The sequence below is a fragment of the Ranitomeya imitator genome, chromosome 1 (assembly GCF_032444005.1).
Source record: "Ranitomeya imitator isolate aRanImi1 chromosome 1, aRanImi1.pri, whole genome shotgun sequence".
NCBI lineage: Eukaryota > Metazoa > Chordata > Amphibia > Anura > Dendrobatidae > Ranitomeya > Ranitomeya imitator.
In genome coordinates, this window is record NC_091282.1 from 831437791 (window position 1) to 831455254 (window position 17464).

Genomic DNA, 17464 nt, shown 5'->3' on the forward strand with positions numbered 1-17464 from the left:
GAACATTTAACTTTTTAGTCACAAAAATTATCTTTTAGCAACAATTTTTTTATTTTCCCAATGGTAAAAGGAGAAACTGAACCACGAAAGTTGTTGTCCAATTTGTCCTGAGTACGCTGATACCTCATATGTGGGGGTAAACCACTGTTTGGGCACACGGCAGGGCTTGGAAGGGAAGGAGCGCCATTTGACTTTTTGAATCAAAAATTGGCTCCACTCTTTAGCGGACACCATGTCACGTTTGGAGAGCCCCCGTGTGCCTAAAAATTGGAGCTCCCCCACAAGTGACCCCATTTTGGAAACAAGACGCCCCAAGGAACTTATCTAGATGCATAGTGAGCACTTTGAACCCCCAGGTGCTTCACAAATTGATCCGTAAAAATGAAAAAGTACTTTTTTTTCACAAAAAATTTCTTTTAGCCTCAATTTTTTCATTTTCACATGGGCAACAGGATAAAATAGATCCTAAAATGTGTTGGGCAATTTCTCCTGAGTACACCAATACCTCACATGTGGGGGTAAACCACTGTTTGGGCACATGGTAAGGCTCGGAAGGGAAGGAGCGCCATTTGACTTTTTGAATGAAAAATTATTTCCATCGTTAGCGGACACCATGTCGCGTTTGGATAGCTCCTGTGTGTCTAAACATTGGTGCTCCCCCACAAGTGACCCCATTTTGGAAACTAGACCCCCCAAGGAACTTATTTAGATACCTAGTGAGCACTTTAAACCCCCAGGTGCTTCACAGAAGTTTATAACGCAGAGCCATGAAAATAAAAAATAATTTTTCTTTCCTCAAAAATGATTTTTAGCCTGGAATTTCCTATTTTGTCAAGGATAATAGGAGAAATTGGACCCCAAATATTGTTGTCCAGTTTGTCCTGAGTAGGCTGATACCCCATATGTGGGGGTAAACCACTGTTTGGGCGCACGGCAGGGCTCGGAAGGGATGGCACGCCATTTGGCTTTTTAAATGGAAAATTAGCTCCAATCATTAGCGGACACCTTGTCACGTTTGGAGAGCCCCTGTGTGCCTAAACATTGGAGATCCCCCAGAAATGACCCCATTTTGGAAACTAGACCCCCAAAGGAACTAATCTAGATGTGTGATGAGGACTTTGAACCCCCAAGTGCTTCACAGAAGTTTATAACGCAGAGCCATGAAAATAAAAAAAAAAAAATATTTTCTCAAAAATGATCTTTTAGCCTGCAATTTTTTATTTTCCCAAGGGTAACAGGAGAAATTTGACCCCAAAAGTTGTTGTCCAGTTTCTCCTGAGTACGCTGATACCCCATATGTGGGGGTAAATCACTGTTTGGGCACATGCCTGGGCTCGGAAGTGAAGTAGTGACGTTTTGAAATGCAGACTTTGATGGAATGCTCTGTGGGCGTCACGTTGCGTTTGCAGAGCCCCTGATGTGGCTTAACAGTAGAAACCCCCCACAAGTGACCCCATTTTGGAAACTAGACCCCCAAAGGAACTTATCTAGATGTGTGGTGAGCATTTTGAACCCCCAAGTGCTTCATAGAAGTTTATAATGCAGAGCCGTGAAAATAATAAATACGTTTTCTTTCCTCAAAAATAATTATTTAGCCCAGAATTTTTTATTTTCCCAAGGGTTACAGGAGAAATTGGACCCCAAAAGTTGTTGTCCAGTTTCTCCTGAGTACGCTGATACCCCATGTGTGGGGGTAAACCACTGTTTGGGCACACGTCGGGGCTCAGAAGGGAAGTAGTGACGTTTTGAAATGCAGACTTTGATGGAATGCTCTGTGGGCGTCACGTTGCGTTTGCAGAGCCCCTGATGTGGCTTAACAGTAGAAACCCCCCACAAGTGACCCCATTTTGGAAACTAGACCCCCAAAGGAACTTATCTAGATGTGTGGTGAGCACTTTGAACCCCCAAGTGCTTCATAGAAGTTTATAATGCAGAGCCGTGAAAATAATAAATACGTTTTCTTTCCTCAAAAATAATTATTTAGCCCAGAATTTTTTAATTTTCCCAAGGGTAACAGGAGAAATTTGACCCCAATATTTGTTGTCCAGTTTCTCCTGAGTACGGTGATACCCCATATGTGGGGGTAAACTACTGTTTGGGCACATGCCGGGGCTCGGAATTGAAGTAGTGACGTTTTGAAATGCAGACTTTGATGGAATGCTCTGCGGGCGTCACGTTGCGTTTGCAGAGCCCCTGATGTGCCTAAACAGTAGAAACCCCCCACAAGTGACCCCATTTTGGAAACTAGACCCCGAAAGGAACTTATCTAGATGTGTGGTGAGCACTTTGAACCCCCAAGTGCTTCATAGAAGTTTATAATGCAGAGCCGTGAAAATAATAAATACGTTTTCTTTCCTCAAAAATAATTATTTAGCCCAGAATTTTTTATTTTCCCAAGGGTTACAGGAGAAATTGGACCCCAAAAGTTGTTGTCCAGTTTCTCCTGAGTACGCTGATACCCCATGTGTGGGGGTAAACCACTGTTTGGGCACACGTCGGGGCTCAGAAGGGAAGTAGTGACTTTTGAAATGCAGACTTTGATGGAATGGTCTGCGGGCGTCACATTGCGTTTGCAGAGCCCCTGGTGTGCCTAAACAGTAGAAACCCCCCACAAGTGACCCCATTTTAGAAACTAGACCCCCCAAGGAACTTATCTAGATATGTGGTGAGCACTTTGAACCCCCAAGTGCTTCACAGACGTTTACAACGCAGAGCCGTGAAAATAAAAAATCATTTTTCTTTCCTCAAAAATTTTGTTTTAGCAAGCATTTTTTTAGATTCACAAGGGTAACAGGAGAAATTGGACCCCAGTAATTGTTGCGCAGTTTATCCTGAGTATGCTGGTACCCCATATGTGGGGGTAAACCACTGTTTGGGCACACGTCAGGGCTCGGAAGTGAGGGAGCACCATTTGACTTTTTGAATACGAGATTGGCTGGAATCAATGGTGGTGCCATGTTGCGTTTGGAGACCCCTGATGTGCCTAAACAGTGGTAACCCCTCAATTCTACCTCCAACACTAACCCCCCCACACCCCTAACCCTAATCCCAACTGTAGCCATAACCCTAATCACACCCCTAACCACAACCCTAATTCCAACCCTAACCCTAAGGCTATGTGCCCACGTTGCGGATTCGTGTGAGATATTTCCGCACCATTTTTGAAAAATCCGCGGGTAAAAGGCACTGCGTTTTACCTGCGGATTTTCCGCGGATTTCCAGTGTTTTTTGTGCGGATTTCACCTGCGGATTCCTATTGAGGAACAGGTGTAAAACGCTGCGGAATCCGCACAAAGAATTGACATGCTGCGGAAAATACAACGCAGCGTTTCCGCGCGGTATTTTCCGCACCATGGGCACAGCGGATTTGGTTTTTCATATGTTTACATGGTACTGTAAACCTGATGGAACACTGCTGCGAATCCGCAGCGGCCAATCCGCAGCCAAATCCGCACCGTGTGCACATGGCCTAATTCTAAAGGTATGTGCACATGCTGCGGAAAAGCAGCAGTTTCCCATGAGCTTACAGTTCAATGTAAACCTACGGGAAACAAAAATCGCTGTACACATGCTGCGGAAAAACTGCACGGAAACGCAGCGGTTTACATTCCGCAGCATGTCACTTCTTTGTGCGGATTCCGCAGCGGTTTTACAACTGCTCCAATAGAAAATCGCAATTGTAAAACCGCAGTGAAATGTGCAGAAAAAACGCGGTAAATCCGCCATAAATCCGCAGCGGTTTAGCACTGCGGATTTATCAAATCCGCAGCGGAAAAATCCGCAGAGGGCCAGAATACGTGTGCACATACCGAAACCCTAGCCCTAACCCTAACCCTACCCCTAACCCTAGCCCTAACCCTACCCCTAGCCCTACCCCTAACCCTACCCCTACCCCTAACCCTACCCCTAACCCTATTCTAACATTAGTGGAAAAAAAAAATTTCTTTATTTTTTTATTGTCCCTACCTATGGGGGTGACAAAGGTGGGGGGGGGGTCATTTATTATTTTTTTTATTTTGATCACTGAGATATAATCTATCTCAGTGATCAAAATGCACTTTGGAACGAATCTGCCGGCTGGCAGATTCGGCGGGCGCACTGCGTATGCGCCCGCCATTTTGGAAGATGGCGGCGCCCAGGGAGAAGACGGACGGGACCCCGGCAGGATCGGTAAGTATGATGGGGTGGGGGGGGAGCACGGGGGGGGGGAATCGGAGCACGGGGTGGGGGGGAATCGGAGCGCGGCAGGCGTGGAACGGAGCACGGGGGGGCTGGAACGGAGCACAGGGGGGTGGAACGGAGCACGGGGGGTGGATCGGAGTGCAGGGGGGGTGATTGGAGCACGGGGGGGTGATTGGAGCACGGGGGGAGCGGACAAGAGCACGGGGGGGGGCGGAGCACTGGACGGAGGGGAGCCGGAGCAGTGTACCGGCCAGATCGGAGGGCTGGGGGGGGCGATCGGTGGGGTGGGGTGGGGGCACACTAGTATTTCCAGCCATGGCCGATGATATTGCAGCATCGGCCATGGCTGGATTGTAATATTTCACCCGTTATAATGGGTGAAATATTACAAATCGCTCTGATTGGCAGTTTCACTTTCAACAGCCAATCAGAGCGATCGTAGCCACGAGGGGGTGAAGCCACCCCCCTGGGCTAAACTACCACTCCCCCTGTCCCTGCAGATCGGGTGAAATGGGAGTTAACCCTTTCACCCGGCCTGCAGGGACGCGATCTTTCCATGACGCCACATAGGCGTCATGGGTCGGAATGGCACCGACTTTCATGACGCCTACGTGGCGTCATGGGTCGGGAAGGGGTTAAAGGGAATCTTGTCACCCCAAAAACGGCCTATAAACTAAGGCTACTGGCATCTTCGGCTTATCTACAGCATTCTGTAGATAAGCCCCGATGTAACCTGAAAGATAATAAAAACAGGTTAGATTATATTCACCCAGGGGCGGTCCCGGTTCTGTTCGGGTCCGATGGGAATCGCGATCCGGTTTCAGCGCCTCCCATCTTCATACGATGACGTCCTCTTCTTGCCGCGGCTCCTGCGCAGGCGTACTTTGCCTTGTTGAGGGCAAAGTACTGCAGTGCGCAGGCGACAGGAAAGGTCAGCTATGGGGCGTCATCTGTATGGAAACACCTTTGAATTTCCATCCCCAAGACGGCTTCCTTAAACCTCTAGGCCAGCAATGCCATTTGTTTGTGTTGTAGATGAAGCCTTCCAACTATCTGAGCACCTGCTGAAACCATACTCCAGTAGTGGATTGACGGCAACTAAACAAATTTTTAATTACTGCCTAACACGCGCCAGAAGAATGGTGGAGTGCGCTTTGGGATTTTAACTGCAAAATGGAGAGTTCTTTTGACTGCCATCAACCTCAAGGCTGACACTGTTGACGAGGTGGTAAAAGCTTGTGTGGTCCTGCACAATTTTTTTATTTGCAAGGAACAGATTTCCATTGAAGACCACTCTGAAGAAACCACCTTGCATAACTATCAGAACATTACTTTTAGAAGTTCTGTGGCAGTTTCAAGAATGACGGACAAATATGCTGAATACTTCTTGTCACCTCAAGGAAGAGTAGACTGGCAGGATGAGAGAGTTTGAAAAGTGTTTTGTACATTGTTATCAAAATTATTTCATCTTGTGTTACCCAAAGTATTTTACAAGGTTGGGAATTTCCCAAAGTATTATACCTGTTTTACCCAATGTATTGTACCCGATTGGGATTTTCATAATGTTTATTACGTTTTTTAACCAATATTACCTTATTACATTTTTTAACCAATGTACTGTACATTATTGGGTTTTCCCAAACGTTTATTACCTTTTTAAAACCCAAAGTATTGTACCTGGTTTACTCATACTAAACCTTATCATGTAATAAATGACAATTTTTTTTTAACCAAAAAAGTCATGTATTTTATAATAATTTTAATAAAACTTTCATAAATTTAAAAACTGTGGGGGTGGAGATAATACTGGAGGGGCTGTCAGATTGGGACACTTGGACAAAGGTAGTGTGGAGAGAGGATGGTGGTGGAGAAGGATCAGGAGGAAAAACAGGAGGTGTGGAGAAAGTAAGAGAATGGGTGGACAAACCGGGAGTGGTGTTTGGAATTTGGAAGATTTGATGGGTGGAGTGGAGGGATAGAGAGACAGAAGAAGTGGAGGGTGGAGAAGAGGTATGTGTTTGAGATATGATGAGTGGTGTAGGAGACTGGTGATATAGGCCACGGAGTGCAGGTTGGGCAGGGAGTGAAGGCACAGAAGTGGTAGATAACTGGTATGGGGCAGGATGCTGGTACGGGGCAGGATGGTACTGGCCAGGATGCTGGTATTGGAAAGGGGTGGCGGAGGGACAGTGGCTAGGGGGGCAGGTGCAGGAGGAACTACCGGGGCGGGTGGAGGGTCTTGGGAGCTAACCTGCGCTAGAGCAAACTGACAGGCTTGCATTCCATGCATCTGCTGGTCAGGAGATATCTTGTCTATGCGCTCGACAACCGCCTGGAAAAACGAGTGATTAGGCCATCGACTTGCATCTGAATACAACCTATCCAGTCGTGTGTGCAACTCCAGAATACTGTTGCTGAGCAAATTAAAACCTGCAGTCATTTTCTCAGACAACAGTTTCAGACAGTTCTGAAAAGATGCATTCAGATGCAAGAACTCGGGCGCATAGCCTGTACCTGACCCCTCTGGCGCTGCCGCCCAGAACCCACAGGTGTTCTAGAGGTGGCAGCATCAGAGGGGTGGGGTAAAGGAAAAGCTATATCCTTACCAGCAGCTTCATGTAAGGCAGTAGGCCACGATGCTCCAGCGCTAGTGGATGGGACCGGGGGATCGCATGTGAGGGAAGGCTGGGAAGGTGCAGAGGATGTTAAAATGGGGGGGGGGGGGGGAGGGTAATATTTACCTTCTGCTCACCATCGTTGTCCTGAGGAACGACAAGGCTCGGGCATATTTATATCTGCTCCTGCGTCCTCCAGATCCACTCGGGGCTCGCATCTCTTTGTTGAACTCCTTCTTGAAGCGATCCCTGATTGACCGCCACCGCTTGACAATTCTTTCGCCTGTAAAGTGAAAACACAAATTGGTTAGTATACAACACATTACATCCAGCAACATAACCGAACTATGAATACTTACGCGCTTGATTCCGGGCACGAACATCAAGGTCCTCCCAGTTGTCCACAGGCTGATTGCAGACTTCCTCCCAGAGCCGTTGGGTAACACCAAGATCAGCGTGGAGGCGGCCACCCATGTTCCACAGCCGCTCCCGCTCTCGAACTAGATCAATGAGGAGGTCAATGTTGAGACTGGCCTCCACACCGTCTGAGTCAGGAGCGCGCTGTGAAGCCTGTTAAAAAAGGAAAAAAACAAAGACATTAGACTGAAATAAAAAAAAAAAAGGGGGGAAAAAAAAGGAGAAAAAAAATACTCGGTGGTGAACGCCACGACGCTCATGCCGACGACCCTGGGATGCGCTTTGAGGACCTCTGGATCGAGCCCCAGAATTGGAAGACTAAAAGAAAAAAGAAAAACAAAAAAAAATGATGTGCTTGGATGTAGGCGTGTGTGTTCAGTGATGTCTGTAATGATCTGTTAGGTGTTGTGTGTATTGTGATGATGTGCTTCTGCGATGCATTTAGATACTTACTACACACTCACCCGCTCCGGGTGTCTCTCCACCCCTTCCGTCTCCTTCTAGAAGCACCTCTGACGCTGCAGGTTCCTGTTAAGAATTAAAGCATATTGCTAGGTGAACATCACCAAAAAGAAAAAACAAAAAGATATATATTTACCTCACAGCGCTGACGATGCGAGGGAGGGCTCCCAGAAGAAGACATGGCTTGCTGCTGTGGCTGGCCTGGGGCAGGTTCAGCTCTGGCTGGCTGGAGGCTCCGGCTGGTGGCATGTTCAGCTCTGGTTGGCAGGAGGCTCCGGCTGGTGGCAGGTTCAACTCTGGCTGGCTGGAGGCTCCGGCTGGCAGCAGGCTCAACTCTGGTTGGCTGGAGGCTCCGGCTGGCGGCAGGTTCAGCTTTGGTTGGCTGGAGGATCCGGCTGGTGGCAGGTTCAGCTCTGGTTGGCTGGAGGCTCCGGCTGGTGGCAGGTTCAGCTCTGGTTGGCTGGAGGCTCCGGCTGGTGGCAGGTTCAACTCTGGCTGGCTGGAGGCTCCGGCTGGCGGCAGGTTCAACTCTGGCTGGCTGGAGGCTCCGGCTGGCGGCAGGTTCAACTCTGGCTGGCTGGAGGCTCCGGCTGGCGGCAGGTTCAACTCTGGCTAGCTGGAGGCTCCGGCTGGCTGCAGGTTCAGCTCTGGCTGGCTGGAGGCTCCGGCTGGCGGCAGGTTCAGCTCTGGCTAGCTGGAGGCTCCGGCTGGCGGCAGGTTCAGCTCTGGTTGGCTGGAGGCTCCGGCTGGCGGCAGGTTCAGCTCTGGCTGGCTGGAGGCTCCGGCTGGCTGCAGGTTTAGCTCTGGTTGGCTGGAGGCTCCGGCTGGCGGCAAGTTCAGCTCTGGCTGGCTGGAGGCTCCGGCTGGCTGCAGGTTCAGCTCTGGTTGGCTGGAGGCTCCGGCTGGCGGCAAGTTCAGCTCTGGCTGGCTGGAGGCTCCGGCTGGCTGCAGGTTCAGCTCTGGTTGGCTGGAGGCTCCGGCTGGCGGCAGGTTCAGCTCTGGCTAGCTAGAGGCTCCGACTGGCGGCAGGTTCAGCTCTGGGTGGCAGCAGGTTCTCTGTGTCTCTTTCTTGCTGGTAAATGGTTGAGTGAAGCCCTACCTGGCTGACTTTATATGTTTCCTAATTGGAGGCTGGCCAATTGTTTCTGAGCATGCTCAGTTAAAAAAAACGGAATCCGGAGCCGGATCCATCATTTGCCGAATCCGGCGCCCATAGGCTTCCATTCTATCAAAAAGCTGGAATTTTCCGGATCCGACGCTTCCGGCTTTTTCGCCGGAGACTAAAAACGTTACTGTGTAAGTTTTTTCCAGACGCCGGAAAGACATTTTTGCTAGATCCGGTGAAAACCGGACGAAACGTAAGGTCATACGGCGCTAATACAAGTCTATGGGGAAAATCCGGATCTGGCGGCATCTTTTGCCAGATCCAGTTTTTCCAAAATTTGCCGGATTATGCCTGACTGAAAAAACCTGATGTGTGAAAGTAGCCTAAGGAACCAAACTCCAGCCTCGCACTTTGAGGGTATGTGCACACGTCAGGATTTCTTGCAGAAAATTCCTGAAGAAAACCGGACATTTTCTGCAAGAAAACTGCATGCGTTTTTTACGTGTTTTTTTCCAGAGCTACCCAATGCATTAAATAGCGGCAAAAAATCTGCAAAATTAATGAACATGCTGCGTTTATTACCGCAATGCTTTTTTTTTGCGGGAAAAAACGCATCATGTGCACAAAAATTACAGAATGCATTATAATTGATGGGATGCTTATGTATGCGTTTTTTATCGTGAAAAAAAAAAACGCACCGTGTGCACACAGCCTGATGCCTGGATCTCATGAGGGCCAGGCTGCAGTGACCTGAATGATGTGGGCCGTCACTATGCATATAAGGCTACTTTCACACATCAGGTGTGTCAGGCTAAATCCGGCTAGTGTTGTAAATAACGGATCCGACTTTTTTTGCGAAAAACTGATGCACCGGATCCGGTCTTCCTTAAAGCGCATGTATTTTTTGTGTTCAGGGAGAGGGAGAGAGAGAGACCTCAGAACGGAAAATCTCAATGATTTGCATGGAAAATACTGTGTGCTGGATTCTTCTTTCACACCTCCGTTTCATCTGTTTTTTGGCCGATTCCGTCACTGTGCGTTTTTTTTCCACCGGACAAAAAAATGTTGCAGTGGACGTTTTGTCCGTCCGTTGGAAAAGACTATTTGGACGGATCCGGCAAAAAAAACGGATGAAACGTGTGGCCATCAGGCACAATCCGGCGCTAATACAACTCTATGGGAAAAAAACGGATCCGGAGTAAAAAAAAAACAAAACGGATCCTTTTTTTTTTTTTTTAAATTGCCGGATTGTGCCTGAAACATAAAGCCTGATGTGTGAGATCAGTGGCCCACGCTCATTTAACCCTTTCAGTAACGCCCTTCAGTGCCACCTTGGATGCCCATTTTTTTTTTTTTGCCAGTTTGATAACTTTTGTAGCTGCTTTTATTATTTTATGAAGTATTCACACCAGGGCGCCTGGCTGTTTTGCGTTTTTTTTTGTTTTTTTTTTACATTTTTGTCATTAAATCTGTAAAAACCAGAAAAAAAACTGCCAACACCCATGGAGTGACCAGCGCCTCGTGCACAATGCATGTAGCCGGACCGCTACCAGCCATTCCCGGGCCTGAGGGAGCGCTCCTTCTCCCTGCACACGAGGACACCCCTGCTAGGCGACTTGGTGCCGTCCACGGGCCGCCCGCACACAGGGTGACCCGGCAGGATTGACTAGGGCTGCGCGCTACACCCGCCGGGTGAGCTCATTGGCGTGGAGCGAGCGGGGGCTCCCCGTCCTGCTGTAGCCGGGCTGGCCTACCCTCTGCTGTGAGGCTAAGGGGCCATATGAGGACACCCCGCCGGATTACTCCGTTCCCTATCGCTAGGCGTGTACCTCGCACGCCCCCTCCCAGCACACGGTGGTTTGGCCCGGCCTTCGGCTCATTGTTGCTTGGCGCCGGGTCCAAGATGGCGCTGTGAGGCTAGTGAGTGTGAGGAGAAGTGAGCCGCGGACCGGCGGGGAGAGAGCGCCTAGTGCCCGTGCTGGTGGTGACCGTGCTGGCTGCCCCCTGCTGTCCAGAGCCGGCGGATTGGGATTAGTATGCTCTCAGGACATGGGCGAGAAGCTGGAACTCAGGCTCAAGTCGCCGGTGGGAGCCGAGCCTGCCATCTACCCCTGGCCGCTGCCTGTTTACGTGAGTTCGGGGCTTGGCGCTGTGGGAAGGCCGCACTGGAGGTGGCCGCCGGCGGTGTGCGCGGCTTTGTGCCCCGGCTGGCCGTCCACGTGTGTGTTTGTGCGGTGCCCGTGTGTGGAGCGGACACCCCTGCGCTCAGCCCGAGTGGTATGCCCTCAGTGCTGTGCCTGACCTTTGCCCCGTGTGCTCAGGCTCCTGCAGACCACATGTCACACCTATACCTGCTGTCACCGTGGCCCACGCTGTGTGCGGAGCGTGGCTTTGGGCCAGGTGACTGGTGAATATGCTGACAAGTGCAGTCCCATTCCACACCTCATCCCTCCGGCTCCTGTCACTGGTGAGGAAGCCAACTGTATTTTTATCCATTACCGCCTCCGGCTGGCGAAGGGTTAATGAGGCCATGGCTCTCTATTGGCTGGGGAGAAACCTAGCGTTTACCCGCTCGATAGCAACAGTTGCTCCCCCCTTGTTCTCCACCACCGACCCAGCGCGCGCTGATGTTTTAAAGGGCCCTTGAAGAAACAGGAATTTCCCACTTTGACATGTGGCTTATTGATGCGTTGTCATATTGTCAGCTAAAATGTCGCCTTTCTGTAACGTCAGCGCCTCACTGTGCAGATTCTCCACCCGAGGGTGTTCTATGCTCACGTCTGCGCTGGAGACTCCGAAAAGCCTCTGTCGGAGATCCTGGCATCTTTGTCTGGAGGAATAATGCTGCGTGCCATGCTGGGTTCTGTCAAAATGATTGGCATGCTGACAGACTGCTGATGGACCCCTTTATAAGTGATCATGTGACAGATCGGGTCTGATGCCGGTGTGACCAGAGCCTGACACTATGGCCGAGGTGGCGCAAATGTCCAGGTTTCTGAGACAGTCTTGTACATACCTTGTTGCAGTTTTTTTATTACATTTCTTGCTTTTTAACAACCACACATTCTTAACATTGTACAGATTAAGGTTTATAGCATGGCGGGCTCTCCTGCTTGTGTGACATCTCTTTATAGCAGAGCTATAGTATGGGCACAACTTGTGCTGAGCTTTAGAACACGTTCAACCATCAGTGGTTTGTTCTGGAGCTTTCACTGGAATCACTATACCTGCATATAGAGAGAACACGGCATGGGCAGTGAGAGCTATGATGTTGGATGAGCGGTGATATTGTGGTTACACAGCATTTGACGAGAGCAGCTTTTCAGGAGCTGAAAGTATAGAGGTAGGAGAGCGGCTAACTACTATATAATAAATCAATGGGCTGGAGTGAGGTGGCTGGAATCTCAGGAGATAATTTTTCTCCTGGAATGTAGCTACTGTGCACTGTTAGCCAAGGTCTTGAGTTCCATTTCTTTAGAAACAAGCTGTACACTATGTCAGATAAAAGCTCCCTGCTGGAAAATGACAACAAATAGAAAAAGCAAACAAATTGCAAACATGCTTATTTTCATGCTTAAACAATTTTAATAACTTGAGAACACTCTGCTAATTTTTATTTGTTTTAAGAGACCACTTTCTTTGTAGAATAGTAGTGCTGCTGCAGGTCCCTGACAGCTGGGCAACTACTGGCGTATTCAGTGATGTATATGCATTAGAGTAAGCAGCAATGTCTGGTTATTGATCCCTGAGACTGTCATTGCAGGGACATCTTCACTCTTTCAACACTGCAGAGGCAAAAACTCTCAGCACACTACCGATAGTCTGGTATAACCTTCGGCAGCTGGATATAAGCACAGAGCGGCAATGCGATGCCCCAATCCGTTTGTAGCAGCCACTGCTTGATACTGCAGAACAGCTCTTCTAGCCAAGAAGAGCAGCTCCATTTGATGTGTATGCATCCGTTTACTGATAGGGCTTATGACAGCTCTTTAATTGGGGTGCTGGGTATAAGGAGTTAGCCAAGTTGCTCCCTCCGGCCACTCTGATCACTCCCTACTGCTGTGTCTGTGCTTGCAGCAGCGAGTGGGCAGGGTGAGAAGCAAGGTATTGAGAAGACAGGACGCTTATATGCTAATGGTAGGTGGCAAGTTTCCTCAGGATGAGAAAAGGCAAATTGAGGATAGGAAGAGGTTAAACCATTGCTCTAAAGTTCTGTCTTCATAAGCACATTGCTCTTGGCCCTCAGTCAGCCATGGTGTGCTCGTTAAGATTGACCGTTCGGATCAGCAGCATGGTCGCACCTCTGGTTCGAATTTATGTGCTTTCTCACACTGCTAGCATAGGCACTTTACCTCTACAGTCTGCGAGAAGCGCAGGAGAGCTAGTTTGATCCAACTAAGCTGTAAAGAATGGAGCTTGCAAGTGATTCTGGCTTCTTACTTGGGGAAACGTCCACTCTGAGACTATAAGGTGGCTGGTAACCTAGGCAACCAGCTTTACACTATAAAGTAAAAATCCCTCTGTTATTGAGAGAAGGGGTAAATGGCAAAGTGTTTGTTTTGACAAGCACTTTGTAATTGTACCTATTTAAGAGCTTAAAAAGATCCCCTTTATGATCCTCGCTCACATTACACTAAAGTTAATTATAACGAAGGACTCCAATCCTAACATGTTCATTGGTAACAAATGATATATGTAGTCAGATGACTTGGGGCCATCGTCTGGAACAGTTATCCATGATGACGGTTTCAGCTGACATTCAAAAGTTCTTTCACACAATTCACTCTTTGATAGTACATTCCCAGAAAGCTATATCCTCATTCATCACGTGTTACTGAATAAACGCCTTTAGTTTGAGGGGCTGCAACTGACAATATGGCCAGAAAAATGGTATCACTGAAATAAATAGTTCTTGTTAAGCACAGGTGCACCTTCCCACGTAATTGTTTGCCATTGATCTCTGCCCTTTTTTGGCTCTATCAAGCCATAGCTGACAATATAGAGAGGCGCAGAGATGGTGGGAAAGTGCACTGAACTGTTTGGCCATACCCAGGGTGCACGGAGCACCTTGACTTAGTTGGAACACTTTGAGCTGACAGTTCTTTTAATCATCAGTGTTCCTAATGTACATGGCCACTTCTAGGATGATCCACCCTGTTCTATAGTTTGTAAAAGCCCTCCTCTTATCACAGGCAGGATTATAGTAATTCTAGAAAGACAACACATAGCCACCTCCTTCTGGGCAGAACATGGAGCTTGCCTAGAAAATCCTCCCGTAGATGTTGAGTATTCTCTAGACTTTTGCTTTCTGTGCTGCATGTAGCTGCTGTAGAATATATGTATATGCTGTTGAGTTCAGCCCTGCAAGATGGCTGCCTCCATAATCATGTACAGAACATGAGTAATTAGTTGATGAAATATGGAACATATATCACTTTTAGGTCTGTTTTCAGGGTCAATGACCTCAGGTGTCCTGACACAAACTTGACAGTCTTAGTATAAGCGCATGAGGTTGTTCAAGTCAGGTCAGGCGATCCACAACCAGTCTCTACTCAGACCATGAATTTTGGATGTATGCAACTGACCTAACTGGTTATAATTACTGAAAATGAATCTAGGTGATAAGTCAAGCAATTTTTGTTTTTTTTGGTCTCCCCTCTAAAGCAGAAAAAGTCAGTTTGTGAAGGTTGCTCCTGTTCTGGATGTCTAGTATTCCAAGGATGGACATTCATGTGAAGCAAGGCTAGGGCTACACATCAATTCTCAAACAAATACCAGCATTTTGAAGTTTACCAGCAATTGCATCTAAACTTTATATAGCTTCCGACTTGACCCTCATTGAAGTATATGAGGGCAAAGTCACAACCAAATGTTCAACAGCATTGTGATTCTTATGTCAGTTGTGTAGGTGGCAGCACAACGCAATTGGTTGTTAGCCAGGGGTGCAAGAGACAGGACTTGGGGCAATGAGACAACCATAAAAGGAATCTGCCTGCAGGATCAACCCTCCTAAGCAGTCTAATATGGCCATGTAGATCATATGAAGCTGAATAACATGATACCTATGGTATATATCTGTGACCTGATTCTGGAGAAATCCACATTTTTCTTGTACATAAATGAGATGTTCTGGGACGGACACTGATCTCCACGAGAACCTGCTTCCAGGGATTATTATATATGAAGGGAGAGTTATCAGTGTGAGACAAGTAATAACCAACTGTCTATAACGAACAGTAGAGCAGAGTTTTGTGTCACATCACAAACACATCTGTAATTGTAACTCTCCTCGCATGTTGCTGTCAAGTTCTTCTTCAGTGCTGTGCCTGACTGTAACTTTTTTAGCTTCCCTTTCCTCACACAGGCTGCCTGTGAGATAGAATACAGCAAAACTTTAAGGCTATGTGCCCACGTTGCGGATTCGTGTGCAGAGTTTTCTGAATCTTTTTTGAAAAATCAGCATTTCCTGCGCTTTTTGTGCGGATTTCACCTGCATTTTCTCTAGTAGCCTTCCACGACAGCCACCAGGAGGTTGTCTCCATTCCCTAATGGGGGACAGGAAGCACAAGAGGTTAAAAACCCCTCCCACCTCCCATTAACCAGTGTCTTTCCTGTCCCCCATGGGGCATGGAGAGGTTCCTGGTGCGCTGCTGCGGCGGCTCTAAGCAGAGTACCTGTATTAATTTTCTTGCCGGGCACTTAAGGTCGGGCCCCCCGCGGCTTCCTCCTGCGCTGTGCCTCCCGTCTCCTCGGGATTCTGGGACCGCATTCCCCGGCCTCCTGCGTCCTCTTGCGGGGATAAAGCTGGTCGGGGTGCCCGCCGGAGGCCTCCCTGAGCTCTCCGGCGTTTCCCCCTCCAGCGCGCGCTGTTTGGCGACCCGGAAGTCAGGTGACGCTCCACTTCCGGGTCGGCGCTCCTGTGCAGGAGCGATACAGGCCAGAGAGATGGATTACCGAAAGGCGTGCGAGGCACGCTGCATCCTCGCACGCCTGCCTGGGACTCCGGAGGGGGAGGGGCGGCTAATTGCCACGCGCTGGTGCAGGCTTATTTTCTACATAAGCTGCGAAGACGTCTCAGGTAAGCTGCTGTAAGCATGGATGCGTCTTGCCCTGCAGCTGCAGAGCCCAGCGCTCCCCAAGCCCTAGTAAGTACGGCAGAGGGGGTCCCATTTAAAGGCACATTTTTCAATATACCTTTTCTTACACGGCTTCCTCTCTCATTGCAGGGAGTCAAGCCTGGCCCTAAAAACATTACCAAGCGCAAATGTGCCACCTGTAATGTAAAAGGTTATGCCAACCTTGTACAGATAAAATCGTCAGAGCGGAACACCCTTCTTTGATTGATGAAATTCGCTCCTTGGTTAGGCAGGAGGTTCAAACCCCTTTGGCCACACTCGCCCCACCTCCACCGCCACCACCATCCTCACCTGGTCCATCACTCCCTAAAAAGAGGAAAATCCAGGAGTACTCTGAGTCAGAGTCTAAGGGGTCTTATACGTCTTCCTCTGTCAAATGGGAAGATGCGTTACCCCGTAAATCTGCGGAAATTAGGAAATACCTTTTTTCCTCTGAATATATTGAGGAATTGGTATCTGCAGTGAGGAACACTATGGGGCTAAAAGAGGAATCAGTTCCTCAGTCTATACAAGACGAACTGTTCGGCATACGTACTGAAAAACAACCCGGGTTCCCCGTCCATAAAAGCATAATTGATATGATTAATAATGAATGGGAATTGCCTGAGAAACGGCTAACAACGCCTCCAGACTTTAAGCATCGGTTCCCTCTTGAGGAGGACCTAATAAAATGGGACATTCCAAAAATTGATGTCCAGGTGGCTAGAGTGGCTAAAAAGACGGCTCTGCCGTTCGAGGATTCCTCCCAATTAAAAGACCCCTTGGATAGGAAGATTAAGAGCCTTCTCAAAAAATCCTGGGAAACGTCTACCTCAGCCCTCAGATATAATATAGCATCCACCTGCGTGGCCCGCTCTCTCTTCCGTTGGATACAAGAGTTAGAAAGCCACATCTCTCAGGGTACCCCAAGAGAGGAGGTACTGGACTCTTTGCCTATCTTACACAGGGCAACAGGTTTCCTTGCAGATGCCTCACTGGAATCTATCCGGGTGGCCGCCAGATCCTTGGTCCAGACAAATTCATCCAGAAGAGCTCTCTGGTTAAAGATGTGGAGCGGAGACGTTACGTAAAAAATAAAACTGTGTTCTATTCCCTTTAAGGGTGACTACGTGTTTGGGCCCTCCTTAGATGACATCTTAGAGAAAGCCACAGACAGAAAGAAAACCCTTCCTGAACAGAGACCTCCCAGGAAGCGTTTTTTTCGACCCTCCCAGCCCCAGCCCTCCCAGGGTAAAGGGAAAGGAAAGACCGGGAGGTGGAGTTATGCTAAAGGGAAGCCTAAGAACATCCTTATTCCCCAACAAACACAACAAGAAAATCAATGACTCCGATCCGGTGGGGGGGAGGCTTTCGAACTTCGTTCACAGTTGGCAGAATATCTCCAACAACCCCTGGGTGGTGAGTGTAATCCAACAGGGTCTACTGATAGAGTTCGATGCGCCTCCTCCCAGGATCTTAAGAGTCACCTCCCCGTCATCTCGGGAGACTCAAAAGTTGATGATGGCTGGAATACAGGACTTGCTAGACTCAAGAGCTATATCCATAGT

At 48.5% G+C, this 17464-nt stretch overlaps 1 protein-coding gene across 2 annotated transcripts in view; it reads left to right on the forward strand.

The window, feature by feature from the left end:
* Positions 1–10411: 10411 nt before the first annotated feature.
* The window catches only part of DOT1L (DOT1 like histone lysine methyltransferase), a 190943-nt gene continuing 183890 nt past the window's right edge, over positions 10412–17464 (forward strand). The window contains exon 1 of one of the 2 annotated variants that reach the window (XM_069740606.1): positions 10412–10911. In XM_069740606.1, the coding sequence (XP_069596707.1) occupies positions 10831–10911 (81 nt within the window). In that variant the 5' untranslated portion in view covers positions 10412–10830. The remainder of the gene's footprint in view (positions 10912–17464) is intronic. The other variant, XM_069740605.1, reaches the window with a different exon arrangement.